This window comes from Nycticebus coucang, chromosome 1, assembly GCF_027406575.1.
Source record: "Nycticebus coucang isolate mNycCou1 chromosome 1, mNycCou1.pri, whole genome shotgun sequence".
Lineage (NCBI taxonomy): Eukaryota > Metazoa > Chordata > Mammalia > Primates > Lorisidae > Nycticebus > Nycticebus coucang.
Window position 1 is genome coordinate 40,765,692 of NC_069780.1, and position 17,370 is coordinate 40,783,061.

General features: G+C 37.5%; 1 protein-coding gene across 14 annotated transcripts in view; it reads right to left on the bottom strand.

The window, feature by feature from the left end:
- Positions 1 to 17,370, bottom strand: part of CAMK2D (calcium/calmodulin dependent protein kinase II delta) — a 309,028-nt gene that overhangs the window by 46,524 nt on the left and 245,134 nt on the right. For all 14 annotated transcript variants that reach the window (XM_053571046.1, XM_053570732.1, XM_053570532.1 and 11 more), the window contains 4 exons: positions 4,668 to 4,762; positions 2,578 to 2,700; positions 1,683 to 1,766; positions 1,181 to 1,223 (listed from right to left, as the gene is read on the bottom strand). In XM_053571046.1, the coding sequence (XP_053427021.1) occupies positions 1,181 to 1,223; positions 1,683 to 1,766; positions 2,578 to 2,700; positions 4,668 to 4,762 (345 nt within the window). The remainder of the gene's footprint in view (positions 1 to 1,180; positions 1,224 to 1,682; positions 1,767 to 2,577; positions 2,701 to 4,667; positions 4,763 to 17,370) is intronic.

The following is a 17,370-nucleotide window of genomic DNA, read 5'->3' on the forward strand; positions in this document are numbered from 1 at the left end:
TGCTGTTTAATAACCTTTGCAAGGCCTCTCATGGTTTCACATTATCTGTAACTAAAGGCAAAGTGGGGAAAAGGTGACCATTTAATACAGTAATAATAATACCTAGAAATTGGTTGAAGAATATTTAATAATGATAGCACTATAATACCCAGGCTAACATTGTAGCAGGATGTACAATGAAGAACTGAAGAAATGGCTAGAAAATTTGATGGGCCTCAGATCACCGTTTGTGAACAGTATAGAAACTGAAGTGGCAGGAATTTTGGCACTAACGTTTGACAAGTGTTCCAAGTCAGAAGCCCAAGCACGAAGTTTACCAACTGCAGCTTGACTACTGCTCCAGTCCCTTCCCATACACAAGACAGCTTTGCATTCACAAATATTTGATTTGGGGGGAACTGGTCCTTTGAGATAATCTATGAAAGAAGGAGCTTCCAAGACTCAAGTGATTTGTGGAAAGAATATATATTAATACTTTATCTTCATGTTAGAGAGTCACTCCTACATTAAAGAAAATGGCTTGGCTTCTTTTAGTCCATTATTTAACACATTTATTTTTACCATGAAATTACTTTGAGGAACGTTTATTATCCTATGATAGTGCTGGGTGAAAGGTTTTGGTATATCCCTGAGTGAGACACCGTTCATGGTTGTACCACTCACAGAATGCCAATATACTATTGCACTTTCAAAACAACTTAGGCCTAAGAGAACTGGATTCCTCAATAACGGTCTTCTTTTAAAAATCTTGCTTACTGGGATTCCCTATGAAAATGAGACAAAAATACTTATTCATAATTATTACCTTATGAAATTTCAGTTAATAAATTCTGGGTTCAGAATGCTGACCTTAAAAATAAGGGAGTACATATGTCCACAACTTGTGTGCACCCCCCCAGCACTGGACAGATGGATTCCAGTGTGCAGCACCACTGACTACTGCCTGGGGACTACTGCTCTCACGACAGGGGCACTCTCGGAGGCTCCAACAGCCTAGTCCCCCAGGCAGATTTGCAAATGGGAGCCATGGGTGTGGAATAAATCTATGCCAAACATTCGCCATCTCTATACAATGGAGTTTCTCTAATTATTAGATTTTTTTTCCAGTTCCAGAAAGACACAAAAAGACTACTCAAAGAGGAGGACAGAGGATAAGAACCAGAGTTCCTAGAGCATGTACCTGAAAAATTCCTCGTGGCCAGCATAGTTGTCAAGATGGCACCCTGTTGAAGAAATAAGAGTGCAAAATGAGAGTGGCTTCTGCAAATCTTTGACTTAATAAACACACAATCTTTGATAACAAAATCTTCTCCCAGCTTTAATTTTTGTTAGCAGAGTTTTGATTGTTTGTTTTTGTGTTTTGGTTTCCTGAGAGTCGTAGGCCTGTGTCTCTCAGGGTGAGGGGACTGCCCTCACCTGTAGGCCGGATTCAGATTATCAGATTGCACAACTGTCTCCCACTGAAGGGAGGAACCGCCACATTTATTGCCACACTGATTTTAGCTTTTTCTTATAGGTTTGATCCTGGTGTGTGTTCCATTTTCCCAAGACTCAGAAGAAGAATAATAAGAGTATTGAGGTTTAGACCTTTAATGGCCTTTGTAAAAGTTACTTTCTTCGGGTAGCATTTCACTTCTTCCTCTGCTAATTCTACTTCTCCACAAAAATATAAAATTTCTTACCTTTAGTTTTCTTCTAGCATTAAATTTCTTCAAGCAGTCTACAGTCTCCTGTCTGTGCATCATGGAAGCAACGGTAGAGCGTTGCTGGAAGAAGAGGGGAAAAGGTGATTTAATTGGGGTATTTAAAGCATACTATGAAAAACAGAATCCCTGATCTCATCAAATCTCTATTAATGGTGCTGCACCTTGTAAGTATTCAATTGCCAAAGTTACCTGAAACTAAAGACTGATGTTTCCAAGACTAAGATACAAAATTTATGTACATAAAGAATAGAAATGAATAGCAACAATTTCCCAAATTATCTTTATTTCAACGTCTTTAATCCCTTCTTTTCATTTACTTGGCACTGTTTATTGCCTTAACATGTGATACTCATCCTGAGCAATTTACTGGGCTCTCTAGATAACCCCCTTCCCCAAGTGTCACATTACTTTTCTTAGTACTTCTAAAGTAAATTCAGACTATTATAGCCATTCTTTTATACAACTTAAACACTACTTTCCGCCTCCAAACCTCAAACTTATTTTTAAAGCTGCCTATTGATAAATAATTGAACTTTGTCTCATCTTTTCTTCTGGGACACATTTAATCTTGGCACTACTTCCCTAACCTCTGTTCATGAGTATTATCAATAAATGATACGGGGAATGTCCATTCCTTGTGTTATTGTAGGCAGTATTTATTTAACGACATATGCAAATCAGACTTCGCTACTTAAAATGTTATTTCTCACCATTACAAAATTCATTTTCTTAAATACTTTGGGTCAAAAATCTATTCATTCTGAGTTTCATCTTATTTCTCTAAAATTATTTTTAGTCTGTGGAAAAAAATCTTAAAGGAGAGTTTATTTTTCATCTTAGCTCCTCAGGGTTTTGGAGAGCTGCTACTTACACAGATCCATGGGTGTTTCAGTGCCTCTGAGGCTGTGATACGTTTGGCAGGGTTGATAGTAAGCATTTTATTGATGAGGTCTTTGGCTTCAGGAGTCACTGTGTCCCATTCTGGTGATGGAAACTTTAAAAATATAAATTTATAAAGAATTTAAAAAGTAGATGCACTCCATCAAACAGACAAGAGACAAATACATAAATTTGTCTCTTACATAGTGAATCTCTTCTTAAATTTACTTTTTGTATAAGTTAAATTATATCTATAATAGAAACATTGCTCTAGATATAGTCCTCCCCCATGTAGATAACTACATACATTAAAAAGTATCTGATAAGGTTTCAGCAGATATACTAAATTAAATAAGTGAAATAACATTTAAAAAATTCAGAAAAAGAAGTTAAGAATGTTCTATTCCTCTCAGAGTGTCTTTACTTTGATCTGAAAATGAAATTTTATGTATTTTTTTCTCAGAGTTATTTGCAAAACTCAATAAAAGCTAAGAGTTTGTTAAATGTACCAATGTCATCACGCTATTATGCTAAGGTTCAAAATGAGCATTAATAGCGGAGATAGTAAAACAGCTTTAATTTCTGTGTCCAAATGGACCTAATAATCACAGCTTCTTGGACTACAGGACCTTGTATAGGATTTCATTTTAACCCTCAAGAAGGTTAATCTACCTAATACAAATTTCACCAAAGTATATGAAAGTAACTAAATCTCATAGCATTATTATTAATCCATTTTCCATTAGTAACTATATGATGACGCTACTTATCCTAATTTCCTAAGATTGTTTGTTTATTTTTGCTGAAAAGATAATTGCTTAACCTTCCTTTCACATAATTAACATATTTGGTTGAAATATGATTCTTCACTGGTTAAGAGAAATTTACATTTCATTAGCTGCTAAATGACAGAATATCAGGTTCCTTTCTCAATTCATGAATTTTTATAGACAGTCCTGAAAAACAAAGCCATTATCACCGTGTCAGTTCACTTTTGGTAGTTACAAAATGGGTACTTGTGTTCCATTAGCAAAACAAAACATGAGGAAACTGCTATGGACATTTTAACACCTGCAATTTTGGCCAGTTTAACAATCACAGTTATTTAGATCCAGAAGTTTCTCTTTCACAGTTGTACAAATTTGCGAACTATTAGCAACTGTTGGAGAAACACTCCGGGTTGCTTTGTAATGTTGTGCATATCTTCTGATGGCAAACCAGGGGCAGGTTTAGCCTAAAGAGAGGTGGAGCTTTTCCTTAGTTTCTTATTTTTATAAAGGCATTCCTCTACATTCACCAAGAAGTTCATTTACAGGGTTACCTCTGCCCAGAGAGGGTCCTAGTTCCAGTCTGTAAAGATGGTGAATGTGCTAGCAGTGGCTATGTAAATAATAATTCGGTCCCGTTACTAATCTGGGAAAAATGGAATGCTTCAAAATTCAAAGACCATACATTTTAAAACAAAACAAAACAACAACCAAAACTGATACAGAGGAACATCAGGGGTCCTCAAACTTTTTAAACAGGAGGCCAGTTCACTGTCCTTCACACTGTTGGCGGGCTGGACTATAGTTTAAAAAAAAACAACAAAACTGTGAACAAATTCCTATGCACACTGTGCATATCTTATTTTGAAGTAAAAAAACAAAACTGGAACAAATACAATCACACTGCCGCATGTGGCCTGCGGGCCGTAGTTTTGAGGACCCCTGAATATGGATCACTGGAAAGCACTGTTGATACATAATTTAAAATAATGTGATGGACATTTGAGACTATAATTCAACTACAGAGGCAGTAGTCGTTTCTCATTTTTATGTTTATTATATGTTTGGGAAGGAACTAAGATCTTCAAACGGCTTTTCTTTCACTCCTAGGAGAGCGTGGGCTAAGAGGAAATACAAACTGAACACAAATACTGCATTTTTTTTTCCTCTTCATCTCCCTTTCCCTAAGAGAGAGGGAAATAATAAGGAAAACTAGCGAAAATGACGGTTAAAAGGACAATGAAAACATCTGGCTCTTGGTCAGCAAACAAAAAACAAACTCTCATGTAAAGGTATATAAATACTTGTTACATACATCGTAGGCCCCAGCCTTGATTTGCTGATAGAGTCTGTGCTGGTCTTCATCCCAGAAAGGTGGATACCCCACCAGAAGGATATAGAGAATGACACCTGGAGAGGATTAGCGCATTAATAGAACGTAAGTCACACGGACAATGATAAATTCAATGTGGCTGATCCACCACGACATTAAGCTGCACTCAAAATAGAGGAAATTGAATTGTTGGAAAATTTCCGAGAGATGTGTTCCCATCTATTCTAGAGCCTATGTGGAGCCTGAGTGCTCCTCTTCCTCTGCTCCAAAACTCTGACCATGTGTGTCAGTTAACACATGGATCAACGGATTCTAAAGAAGCAGAGCAGCACGACACACACAGAGAAAGCTCACTTGTCATTTCGGGAGACACATTCTTTGGCTTGCCTGAACTCCTGTCTAGATAAGTCCTCTCTACTCTCTTATCTTTTTAAATGCTATGATTTTAGCCACTGTGTAGGTTGAAGTTTAAAAACTGAACATGTTATTTATTTCCTCAGAGTCATTTTGCTGGTAATTAGGACATTTTGTTGAGTGATAGTGTCCTGGTTATAAAGTCATGCTCTAAATAGCCCGAATCCCTGGAAATGTGGATGCTGCTTAAAGAAACAAAATCCTTTTCTTTTCAGTGATGTTAGTCTTCACGAAATGGCATGAAAAGATTCAAAGCATTAAACACATAGCTGTGATGCAATTTCACATCTTTTTTCATAAATCTGTAATTTAAAAAAAATCACAAAGTAATAAACATCTGATACTTGCAGGCTTTTAATTTTCGCTGACATCCTATCTGCAGTCTATGACAGTTTTGACAATATAGTCCTCTTAATCATCAAACGCTCCTCCTGCTACTTTTCAAATACTTTATTGCCCTGCTTAAGGTTTCTGGTTTCTTTCCTAGCTCATTATCCCACAGGAAGGGTGTCATTCCCGTGACCTTTCCCGCTTGCTTTGGTTAACCCAAGGGAGAGGAGTAAGTCAGGTGACACTTTGCCTGGCCTGCCTCGAACTCCTTTCTTCCCTTTTTCAGAGATGGGCTCCTGGTTTCATTATCTTTTCTTTCTTGGGCAGATCAATCCCTGCTCCTGTCTATCGATCTGGATATCTCTATACAATACATATTGTTGCAGCTAAAATGATTTTTAAGCAATGGCTTAATGACCTTAGATTTTTATAGCCTGTTTCAGGACGAGAACAGTTCAAAAGCAGGTTTTTAAAGTCATATAAGTCAATACCAGAGTAAAACATTTTTTAAAAATTCTTAAAAATAAGACAAAACAAACAAAACAACTACTGAGACTTTTAAATCAAGACTGAAAGTTATTTTACCTTGTAAAATAATTGAAAATAAATTCAAAATAAAAGACTATGAAGAAAATTGCAGTATATGGTTACCTCATCTTCACAACATAAATTAACTTACAGATTAACGTGCCTTCATTTGAATTTATTTTCATATCATTTTTACTATCTACTATAACGGGCACATCTTCTGATCATGATAATGGTAATGATGATGGTGAGTGTGTTTGTATTCTCAGGACACAAGTAGAAAAAAAGCTGTATCATTTTAGCTATCAGCTGTGGAGGGGTTAGTGGGTGAAGAAAAAAGTGGGTGGGTGAAGAAAAAAAATTTGCTTTGTAATGGTGTAATGGCGATAGTCTCCATTGGATAGGAATATTTTCCTAATAAACACCTGGAATTAGGCTGCTATAAAATTATTTAAAAAAGACTCTGGCCCTGCAAACTAATACAATCTTTTCAGAAGGAAGCATGGAGAATCCTCAAAAACCTCCAATTAGACCTTCCATTTGATCCTGCAATCCCATTACTAGGGAAGATAGAAAAAATCATTTTATCATAAGGACACTTGCACTAGACTGTTTATCACAGCTCAATTTACAATCCCAAAATGTGGAAATGTCCTAAATGCCCACCAACCCAGGAATGGATTAACAAGCTGTGGTATATGTATACCATGGAATACTATTCAGCCATTTAAAAAGATGGAGACTTTACATCTCTTGTATTAACAGTGATAGAGTTGGAACACATTCTTCTTAGTCAAGTATTGCAAGGATGGAGAAGCAAGAATCCAATGTATTCAATTCTAACATGAAGCCAATAGACCATCTAATACATACCCACATAAGAGAAAAACTTAAATCAATTCTAGATGGGGGGAGAGGGAATGAGGTTGTAGGGAGAGGGGAAGAGGGAATGGGGGGGGTTATGGTGTATGACAGGTCTCTTAGGGACAGGACACAATTATAAGAGGGACTTTACCTAACAAATGCAAACAGTGTAACCTAATTCTTTGTACCCTCAATGAGCCTGAAACAATTAAAAAGAAAAAAGAAAGGGCACGAAGAGGAGAATAAATAATTGCTCTCTATTTAAAAAAAAAAAAAAGTCACCACTGAGACACTTAGCCTTCTGAATCTAGGCTTTTCATTCTTGTGAATTATGTCTGCAGCTGACTCTTGATGGGATGCTTCTTTGGGAAGGGGAAGCTCACAGGGGCTCATTCCCTAGAAAAAAGCCAATACATACAGAGAGACCCACAGTTTAATTGAGTGAGGAGTTTCTACTGAAAAATGTCCTTCTATTAATAATATAATGATAGCATAAATACGGGAGATTTCAACAAAACACTCTTACAGGTCCAAAGATTAAAAGAAAAAACCCTATATGGGCACTATTGAGTAGACTGGTATAAAACTTTCCACACCTATGTAAATAAACATTGTTTTGTAAGCTTCTTTTGATTTGCTCAGCAGACTAGAGTCTAGGGCCTTTCTGAGTTATGCTCTAGAGAGAAAAAAATACTTCGTTTTCTCAAAGCATAGATTTATGAGAGTTGGAGTGTAATAATTGTGTAGTATTTATAAATTTCATTGTATGTAATGTTTGCTGGCAGTTATGAGTGCTTTCATGCATCACCATATTTAATCCTTTCAGGGGTCCTCAAACTGCAGCCCGCGGGCCACATGAGGCGGTGTGATTGTATTTGTTCCCGTTTTTTTTTTTTTTTTTTACTTCTAAATAAGATATGTGCAGTGTGCATAGGAATTTGTTCATAGTTTTCTTTTTTTAAACTATAGTCTGGCCCTCCAACGGTCTGAGGGACAGTGAATTGGCCCCCTGTTCAAAAAGTTTGAGGACACCTGTAATGCTATGAGGCAGGTATTGTTACTATATCCATTTCATTGATAAAGAAAAAAGGCTGAGAAGTTAAGTAACTTTTAGTCCCTAGCAGGACTGACATGGTGATGCCTTAAGCATTCCCTGTAGCCACCTTTTCTTTAGCTATCAACTTAAACAAAAAAGGATGCTAAAAATGTTAAAGTTCGAGTTAATTGAGAGACCTTGACTCACTAGCACAGGTCTCCTTTGCTGTCACGGCCTGCAGCCACTTTTTCCTCCAGCTAGGTACTTTTAACAAGTGGTTTTTTTTAAAGTGTTTGTTGTTCTAACTGAGAGTTACTAATAAGGTTCTAATTTACCTTTTTCTTAAAACTCAATATATATATTTTTCTAGGTCAGAGAGAAAAAAAACAGCTGTTTTCCTCTCCCTATATACTAAAATCTTTAAAAACCAATGAAAAATTGTATTTTATTTTTTATTTTGTGCTATAGAAGTGGTGATATGATGTCCAAATGTTGGGTGTCTCTGATGATGCTATTAACAGTCTTTGATGATCATTGCCTAGATAATTCATTGGGCTTGCAAAATAAAATTCTCTTTAGACTAAGAAAAGCTTACTTCATTTCCTGCCTGGTTATCCTGAGATATCATTCATATAGGAAAGTTAGAATAATGATTTATTTTTCCTTTTATTAACCAGTTTTCAAAATACAGTAATGCATTGGCTCCCCAGCATGTCCCAAAGGGTAGGATTTCTGTTGAGCTTTGTCATCATATAAACTCATGGTTTTCAACTTATTTGAGGTCAGATAGAGTGACTTGGTGGATATTGGAGATTCAGAAGGGGAGAATGGGATGGCGGGGGGCAAGATAAAAACTTATCCATTAGGCATAATGTACACACACTATTCAGGTGATAGGTGTATTGAAAGCTTAGACTTCTCTGCTATGCTGTTCAGCCATGTAACAAAAAACTGCTTGCACCCACTAAATCTATTTAAATTTAGATAAAAGCAAAAAATAAAGTCCCCAAAATGAATTTCAATGTATTTCAATCAATTACTGTCAGTTTTCTGACTTAACCTCTTAATGGTCTCATCTTTGATCAGCGTACGCCTCTTCCTGGCTCCTGAGCCCTGTTAACACAAAGTGGTCTTTCATGGTTTCTTTTCTTTCTAATAGGACAAAGTGCTCCTGGATCATCCTGGGCGGCTTCTGATCCAGACATGGAATCAACTACTACCATGAGAAGCTCTGGCTCCATTCCTTATAGTCATAAACAGCGTCTAGAGACCAAAGTCGAGCCCTTCAATATGCTCTGTGGGTTTCTTCAGAAAAACAGATTGAGGAATGAGCAGAGAGGAGATAGGGATGAGTGAAAACTACAAAACACTCAAGAGACTGAAGAGATCAAATTATGACACCTGAGGGCAAACAGGACAAATGACAAGATAGTGAAGGTATTCAGCAATTATTATTAAAATTTTAAAGTTGGCATTATTGTCAGGCTTTTTTTAAAAGGAGACCTTTTGTTTCAGAGATACACCGTACACTATTTTTAGATGTACTCATGGGGTGTCTGGATTTGATTAAAGTAATCTTGGGTGGGAACACTGGGGAAGTGGAATACAGGCAGTAAGATTAGCCATCCGTTCATCACACTATTCTCTCCTTTCATAACTTTCACATTTGCTGCAGCAAAGAGTTAAACCATTTTTGACAACATTGGCTCCACAGAACATTTAAAAACAGGCACAAAAACTAGTGTGCTCAGGAGACTTTAGAGATGTTTGTTAATGAGAGTTTTTTTATTTTTAGTTTTTTGAGACAGAGTCTCACGTTGTCACCCTCAGTAGAGTGCTGTGGCATAACAGCTCACAGCAACCTCAAACTTTTGGGCTTAAGTGATTTTCTTGCCTCAGCCTCCCGAGTAGCTGGGACTACAGGCGCTCACCACAATGCCTGGCTATTAATGAGAGTTTTGAGAACTATTAATGACTGATTAGGAAGAAGGACCGCTTTATCAAGAATATTCTAAACTGTTCTAATAAAAGTTAATGTTAAAAAATTATTAAATCCATAATCACTTTAATGATTAAACATTCTGAAGGCTGTTCTTCTAAAATAATAATAATAATAAAAAAAAAACAGAAGAAGAAATGTTGGAAAACTAAGAAGTTAGTGGAAAGTTAAGGAACAATCTAACCAAGACATCCATGATGCTCTGAGTAATAAAAGGGCTACACTTTGACCTTAAAAGCAAAATGCACAATTAGCAATGTAAGTGTGAAACATTTCTCTCTCAGACCTGTTGAAATACTGCAAGCAAAAAAAATCACCACACAATTCAAACAGAGAAAGTGTTTAACTAATACTCGGTGACCTAAAGGGCCAATGATGGGTAGAATAAAGAGCTAGAATATCAATGCCAGCATAGAAAGTCATTTTTTCAGGGTTGAAAACTATCTGCACCATGTGGTGGCGTGGCAAACAGACTGGCTTTTCCACAGCAGGCACAGCTGCCTGTGCAGGAGGTAAAGTGGGAACAGGCGGACAGCTGTACAGCTACTACAGAGGAACAAAAACATGGCATCATTTGTTTTTTGATTAGAGAAGCCAGAAACTATAAAAATAAAGATAAATGTCAACACCTCCAAAAATAAAAGGCAGAAATATCTTGCTAAGATATCTGTGGAGCAGCTTCGGTGGACTAAATACTTGTTTTCCCCCAGATTCCTATGCTGCAACACTAATCCCAACGCGACAGTATTTGAAGGTCAGGCCTTGTGAGAGGTAGTAAGTTCAAGGAGGAGGATCCCTCATGAATGAGATTAGTGTTCTTAATACAAAGGGGCCAGAAAGTATGCTAGCTCTCTTCCTGCCATGTGAGGAGGCAACAAGAAGTTGGCCATCTGTCACCAGAATCCCACCTGACCGTGCTGGCACCCTGATCTCAGACTTCCAGCATCCAGAACTGTCAGGAATAAATCTCTGTTGCTGGCAAGCCACCCCGTCTATGGCATGTTGTTATAGGAGCCTGAACTAAGACTCTACCTATTTGCAACCTCTTCCATATTGTGTCAGAATCATAGACATTGCTTCCCTAAAGGAATTTGCAGCTAGCTATGGTGGCACAGCTGAACATTGGTGTGGGTCTGAATCACATAGTAAGCTTGCAAAAATTCAAATTCCTGGGACTCCCCTCAGAGGATCTTTTTTTATTATGGTTAAAAAAAAACAAACACATACCATTAAATTTAAACACATATCATTAAGAAAAGTAGTGTACAGAAAGTAGACACACAAATTTTAAGCGTCCAGTTCAGTAGATCTCCAGAATGTTTTCATCTTTAAACACTGAAACTTGTGTATGAAACACTAATTTCCCCTCTACACTTCCCCCAGGTCTTGGTAATAACTTTTACTTTGTTTCTATAACTCTATTTTAATACTTCATATGAATGGAATCCTAGAGTATTGATCCTTCTGTGATGGGCTTATTTCACTTAGCATAATGTTCCTGGGATTCATCCATGATGTGGCCTGCAATAGGATTTCCTCCATTGTTAATACTGTATAATATTCCATTGTGATACATGTCATATTTTACTTAATCCATTTAGTTAATCCAACGTCAATGGACATTTGGGTTGCTCCCCCCTTTTGGCTGTTGTGAATGGTGCTATCATGTATACAGGTATGCCAATTCTTCTTCAAAGTCCTGCTTTCCATTCTTTTGTATATATAGATAGAATGGGACTGCTGGATCATGTGACTCCATAGAATTTTACTCAATGGTTCTGGGGTGAATCCCTGGAAGGTACATTTTTGATAAGTACTTCCGGTCACTCTGGAACATGTGGTCTATTGTTCACAGTTTGAAAATCACCAAGTTAGGGAAACCAGACTAGACCTAGACAGTTGGGACAGTGTGTAAGCTGACAGTAAGGGATGTTGGTAAAGACCATGATTGCGAGGAAGGTTCCTTGACTTGAAGACTGTTGGAGATGTGGGTCATAAAAGGATGGAGGCAGAAAAGCTTTCTAATTTGGAGGCATATCTGAGGTGGGCCCTGTGTAAGGTAATAGCAAGCAATTGTCCAAAATGCTTGGGATTTCAGTTCGGTAAAAATGCCTGATACTGACTTACACCAGCTGAAATACACAAACCACACCTCCAAAAATCATATAATTGCTGAACCTAAATTCACTGTGCAAGATTAGAAGAAACATATTCCATGAAATTCCAAAGATTTGCAGAAAGTCATGGTACATTCCATGACAGCCCCTGATGTATTATCACTCAGAACTGTTTAGAATGATATCTAACTAAGGTAGAAAAGTAACAAGACAAGACATATGTATGTGGGGTGGGAACGGCCTTCGTTTACAGGCTTGCATTTATTTATTACTTTTCTTTTTAAGCTAAATTGTAGAAGAAGCTCTATTCAAAACCAGTGAGCCAGCGACATCCACAAACATTTGCTCGTCCCCTTAGGGAATTGTGGAAGCGGCTCTACATACAATAAAGCCATAAAAATCAATTTACTGTTGTTAATGGCAGGACACAGGGCTATGTTCCTGCTTCATTAATGACTACTATTTACTTTCCAGTAATGGACTAGTTGCTTTCAAAGACTGAGTACAGATCAGACCGTACTCTGTGTGGGATCACAGAAGCCAGGTAATGGTAGTAAGAGATTTCCTGTGTGCAGATAATTGCATGTTTCTAATAAAAATAGTGCACAGACCCCTTTCAGTCACCACGCCGATGCGGAGCTTCACTGTGCTCTGCGTCAACTGCCGCACTGATAAAGAAATCTGCTGGAAGCAGCGTTCAGAGCTTAATCCACACAGAAGACTCACTGCCATTCTGCTAAATGACTTGTTCTGTGTTTCTTTTGTGATCTGAGTAATGCCCTTTCTTACCACACCACCCAGTGTCCACTCTTGAAAAGAAGCAGTTATATAATGGCAGGAGCTGGTGCTAATGATGGATGAAGAAGAGTTTCCCTCAAAATAAGCCAGAGGCTAAAGGCAACCAAATAATGTGCATATCTTTGTGGTGGCTACTGCAAAGACCATGGATAAGGGTACATCATCTTCTAAATTTTATTTTAATGTAATTTTCATGCAACCTGAGTGAGTGACATATAATAAAATGGTAAAACAATTCCAAACCAATAGCAATGACTAAGGGATGTAACACAGAATTCGTTATGGTATTCCCTGGGGTGGTCATTTCCCCCAAATACGTGCTATTAGAATACCCAGGACATTTTCATAGTTAGCTGTGTTATCCCGAATGCATTTGGGATAGACACACAATTAAAAGATGCACAGTCTCTAAAACAAAACAAACAAATAAACACAAAAAAACAGAGTTGCTGGTGCTAACTGGGGCCTGGCTTGTTAATAAAGGAGTATAATGTTTGCAGAAAACTTTGAGAAGAAAGGGAAGGGAAGGATAGAATACAGCAAAGTGACAGGTGGCTCTGCCAATGGCAAATTGGGATCAAAATCTGTGCGATGCCCCAGGGCTACAGGTTTCCAAAGCTTCATTCATGAGATCTCTATGTGTTTGTATGTGTGCTATGCATATGTTTGCATGTAGAATCTATCATCTACCTATTATACATATAAAGGTATAAATATATACTTACAGTATTTTTAAAATTTTTATATAGCTAAGACAACGAGGAAGGGAACAACTCTCCACCTATTTCTTCCCTCTACTAGCCAAGAAAGTTAGACCTTCTACCTTGTAAGTTGTCCCAAATTTCATAAATGTGAAATCCTACTATTAGAAGATATTTCATTATTTTCAAATGTTAGATATATAAACTGTATGACTCAAAAGAAAATATGGAAATCAAGTAAACTCTAATCTACCAAAGTAATCTTAAAATTAGTCATAGTGTGTTTTGTGAGTCTTAGATAGTGAGTTTAAATCCTGATGATATGTCAAAGCATATTAAAAATACAGTTGCCTACATTCAACCTAAGATTCCCTATAGCAGAGGGTCCATGTAGGATTTGGACATTTATATGTAAAGGCATACATCATTTTATTATACTTTATTGCACTTTCTATTATACTTTATTGCAGATATTGCATTTTTTACAAATTGAAGGTTAACGGCATGCCCATATCAAACAAGTCTATCTTTGCTATTGTTCTAATAGTTTGTTCTCATTTTGCGTCTCTGTGTCATATTTTGGTAATTATTTCAACATTTCCAACTTGTTTCATTGTTGCTACATCTGTTACCGTGACCTGTGATCAGGGATCTTTGATGTTACTCTTGTAACCATTTGGGGGCACCACAGACCATGCCCATATAAGATGGCAAGTTCAATCAATAAATGTGATACGTGTTCTGATCTTTCCACTGACTCTGATCATTTCTCCATCTTTCTCTCTATCTTCAGGTCTCTCTATTTCAATCAAAAGCTGGAAATGATTAAGCTTAGGGAGAAACACATGTCAAAAACTGAGATAGGCTGAGAGTTATCCAAGTTGTCAATGCAAAGGAAATGTCTGGGAAGGGAATTAAAAGTGCTACCCTAGTGAACACATAAATGATGAGAGAGTGAAATATCTTCATTGCTGAGAAAGTTTTAGAGGTCTCCATAGATGATCAAACCGGCCATGCTCTGTGAAGCGAAAGCCTAATTCAGAGGAAGGCCCTCACCCTTCAGTCCTGGGAAGAAGGCTGACAGAAGCGAGGAATCTGTTGAAGAAGAATTGGAAGACAGCAGAGGTTGGTTCATGAGATTTAAGGAAAGAAGCCATCTCTGTAACATAAACGTGCACAGTGAAGCAGCAAATGCTGCTAGAAAATCTGCAGAAGTTATCCAGAAGATCCAGCTGAGATCACTGAGGAAGGTAGCTTCCTAAATTGTAGATTTTCAATGTAGACAAAACAGTTTTCTACTGCAAGACACCATCAGGACCTGTATAGCTAGAGAGAAGAAGTCAGGGTCTGGCTTCAAAGCCTCAAGGAGCAGGCTGACTCTCTTGTGAGCGGCTAATGCATCTGGTAAGTTTAACTGGAAGTGAATGTTCACTTACCATTCTGAAAATCTTAAGGCCCTTAAGAATTATGCTAAATCTATTCTGCCTGTTCTCTATAAATGGAACAATAAAGCTTAGATGACAGTACATCTATTTATAGCATGGTTTACTGAATATTTTAAGCTCACTCTTGAGACCTAGTGCTGAGCAAAACAGGATTATTTTAGAAATATTATTACTCAATACCAATACATCTGCACCCAAGAGCTCTGATGGAAATGCGCAAGGAGATTAATGTTGTTTTCATGCCTGCTAGCACAGATCCATTCTGCAGCCCATGGATCAAGGAGTCATTCTGACTTTCAAGTCTTATTCTTTAAGAAATACATTTGATGAAGCTATAGCTTCCATAGATAGTGGTGGATCTAAGCTAAGGAAATGGAAAATCTTCTGGATGGAATTCACCATTCCAGATGCCAGTGAGAACATTTGAGATTCACAAGAGGAAGTAAAAATATCAGCATGAACGGGAATTTGGAAGAAGTTGGTAACAACCCTTATGGATGAACTGGAGGGGTTCAAGACTTCAGTGGAGGAAGTAACTGCGGAGGTGGGAGAAACAGCGAGAGAACCAGAGTCAGAGGCGGAATCTGAAGATGTGCTGCAACTTCGTGATAGAAAATTGAAAAGATAAATGAGTTCATTCTTTTGGATGAGCCAAGAAATTGGTTTCTTGAGATTGAATCTACTCAGTGAAGATGCCATGAACACTGCTGAAATGGCAACACAGGACTTAGATATTCCACAAACTTAGTTGGTAAGAAAGTGGCAGGGTTTGGAGAGGATTGACTCTGATTTTGAATAAGGTTCTACTGGGGATAAAAGACTATCAAACAGAGCCTCATGGTATAAAGAAATATTCCGTGGAAGGCAGAGTCAGTCTATGCCACAAACTTTGTTATTCCCTTATTTTAAGAAATTGCCACAGACACCTCACCTTTCAGCAGTCATGACCCTGATCAGTCAGTCACTGGCCATCCACACAGAAGCATGATCCTCTGCCAGCAAAGGCTCAGACGATCGTTAGCATTTTTTAGCAATAAAGTATTTTTTACTAAAGCGTGTACATTTTAGACAATGCTACTGCACACTTACTAGACTACAGTATAGTGTAAATTAACTTTTATAGACACTGGGAACACAAGAAATCTGTGTGACTCCCTTCATTTCAACATTCACTTCATTGCTGTGGTCTGTGACTGAAACCGCAGTATTTCTGAGGTATATCTGTGTATGTTTCATGGTTGATTTCCTGCATAGCCAGAGAAGAATTACTAATATAAACTGTTAGTCTTTGGGGTTTCTTTTTAATGGATCTGATATTCTTGAACACTGATAAAATTTACATATTATGAAAAACGTTTCTAAAATTATTTTTTTAATTATTAGTAATATAATTTTTGATTGACAAACCATAACGGGGTACAATGTGGTGTTTTGATATATGAGGTAGCATGATTAATCAGAGCTAATCAACAAACCTATCACTTTACTCCCTTACCATTTTTTATGGTGAGACATTTGAAACTTGAAAAAAATGTTTTTAACTTAAAGACAAATGAGTAATTTATTTTAATTCTTTGAATGAGTAAAATATGATTCAGAAGCTGTGAAATTTGTCCACAATAATTCCAAGGAATAGAGGAAAATTATTTCAAAGTGAACAATGAAAGTAGAGACAGAGAAAGAATTTGGATTCCAGTAATCTGATAAGAGTATTCAGCTAAGGGCTATACCAATAATGCTGAGTTACATATTAAAGTTTGTGTTTTCAGACTATGTATTCTTTTTTTTTTTTTTTTACTATTTTTGTTTGATGTGTAAAAATTTTTTTTTTTAAATTTTTTATTGTTAGGGATTCATTGAGGGTACAAACATCTAATTGTTAGATAAAGTCCCTCTTGCAATCATGCTTCATATCAGTTATGTAGAAACTTCATTTATGAAGAGAGACTTTCACAATGATAAGTAACGTGTCAGATTTAAAAGCTCTTCTTTGCAGTCTTAAGAGGCAAAGCCTGTTACTATCTCCATTTGTAAGAGGAAGCTGAGCCGGGCGCGATGGCTCACGCCTGTAATCCCAGCACTGTGGGAGGCTGAGGAGGGAGAATCGCTTGAGCTCAGGAGTTGGAGACTCGCCTGAGCGACAGTGAGACCCCGACTCATGAAAAAAAATGGAAAAACCCAGCCGGGCGCCGCAAGCGCCTGTAATCCCAGCCGCTGCCGGAGGCTGAGGCAGCGGGGTGCCCGCAGCCCGAGTCTGAGGTTGTGGTGAGCTACCACGCCCACTGCACTCTGCTCAGGGGCAGTAAGGTGGGACCCTGTCTCAACAACAACAACAACAAAAAAAAAAAAAAGAGGAAGCTGAGATACAGTGACTAATTGGTGCATTGTCCTAAGGTAAGTGTCTTAAAGAGCATTCTCTTAACTACTATACACATACTGCCTCACACCTATGA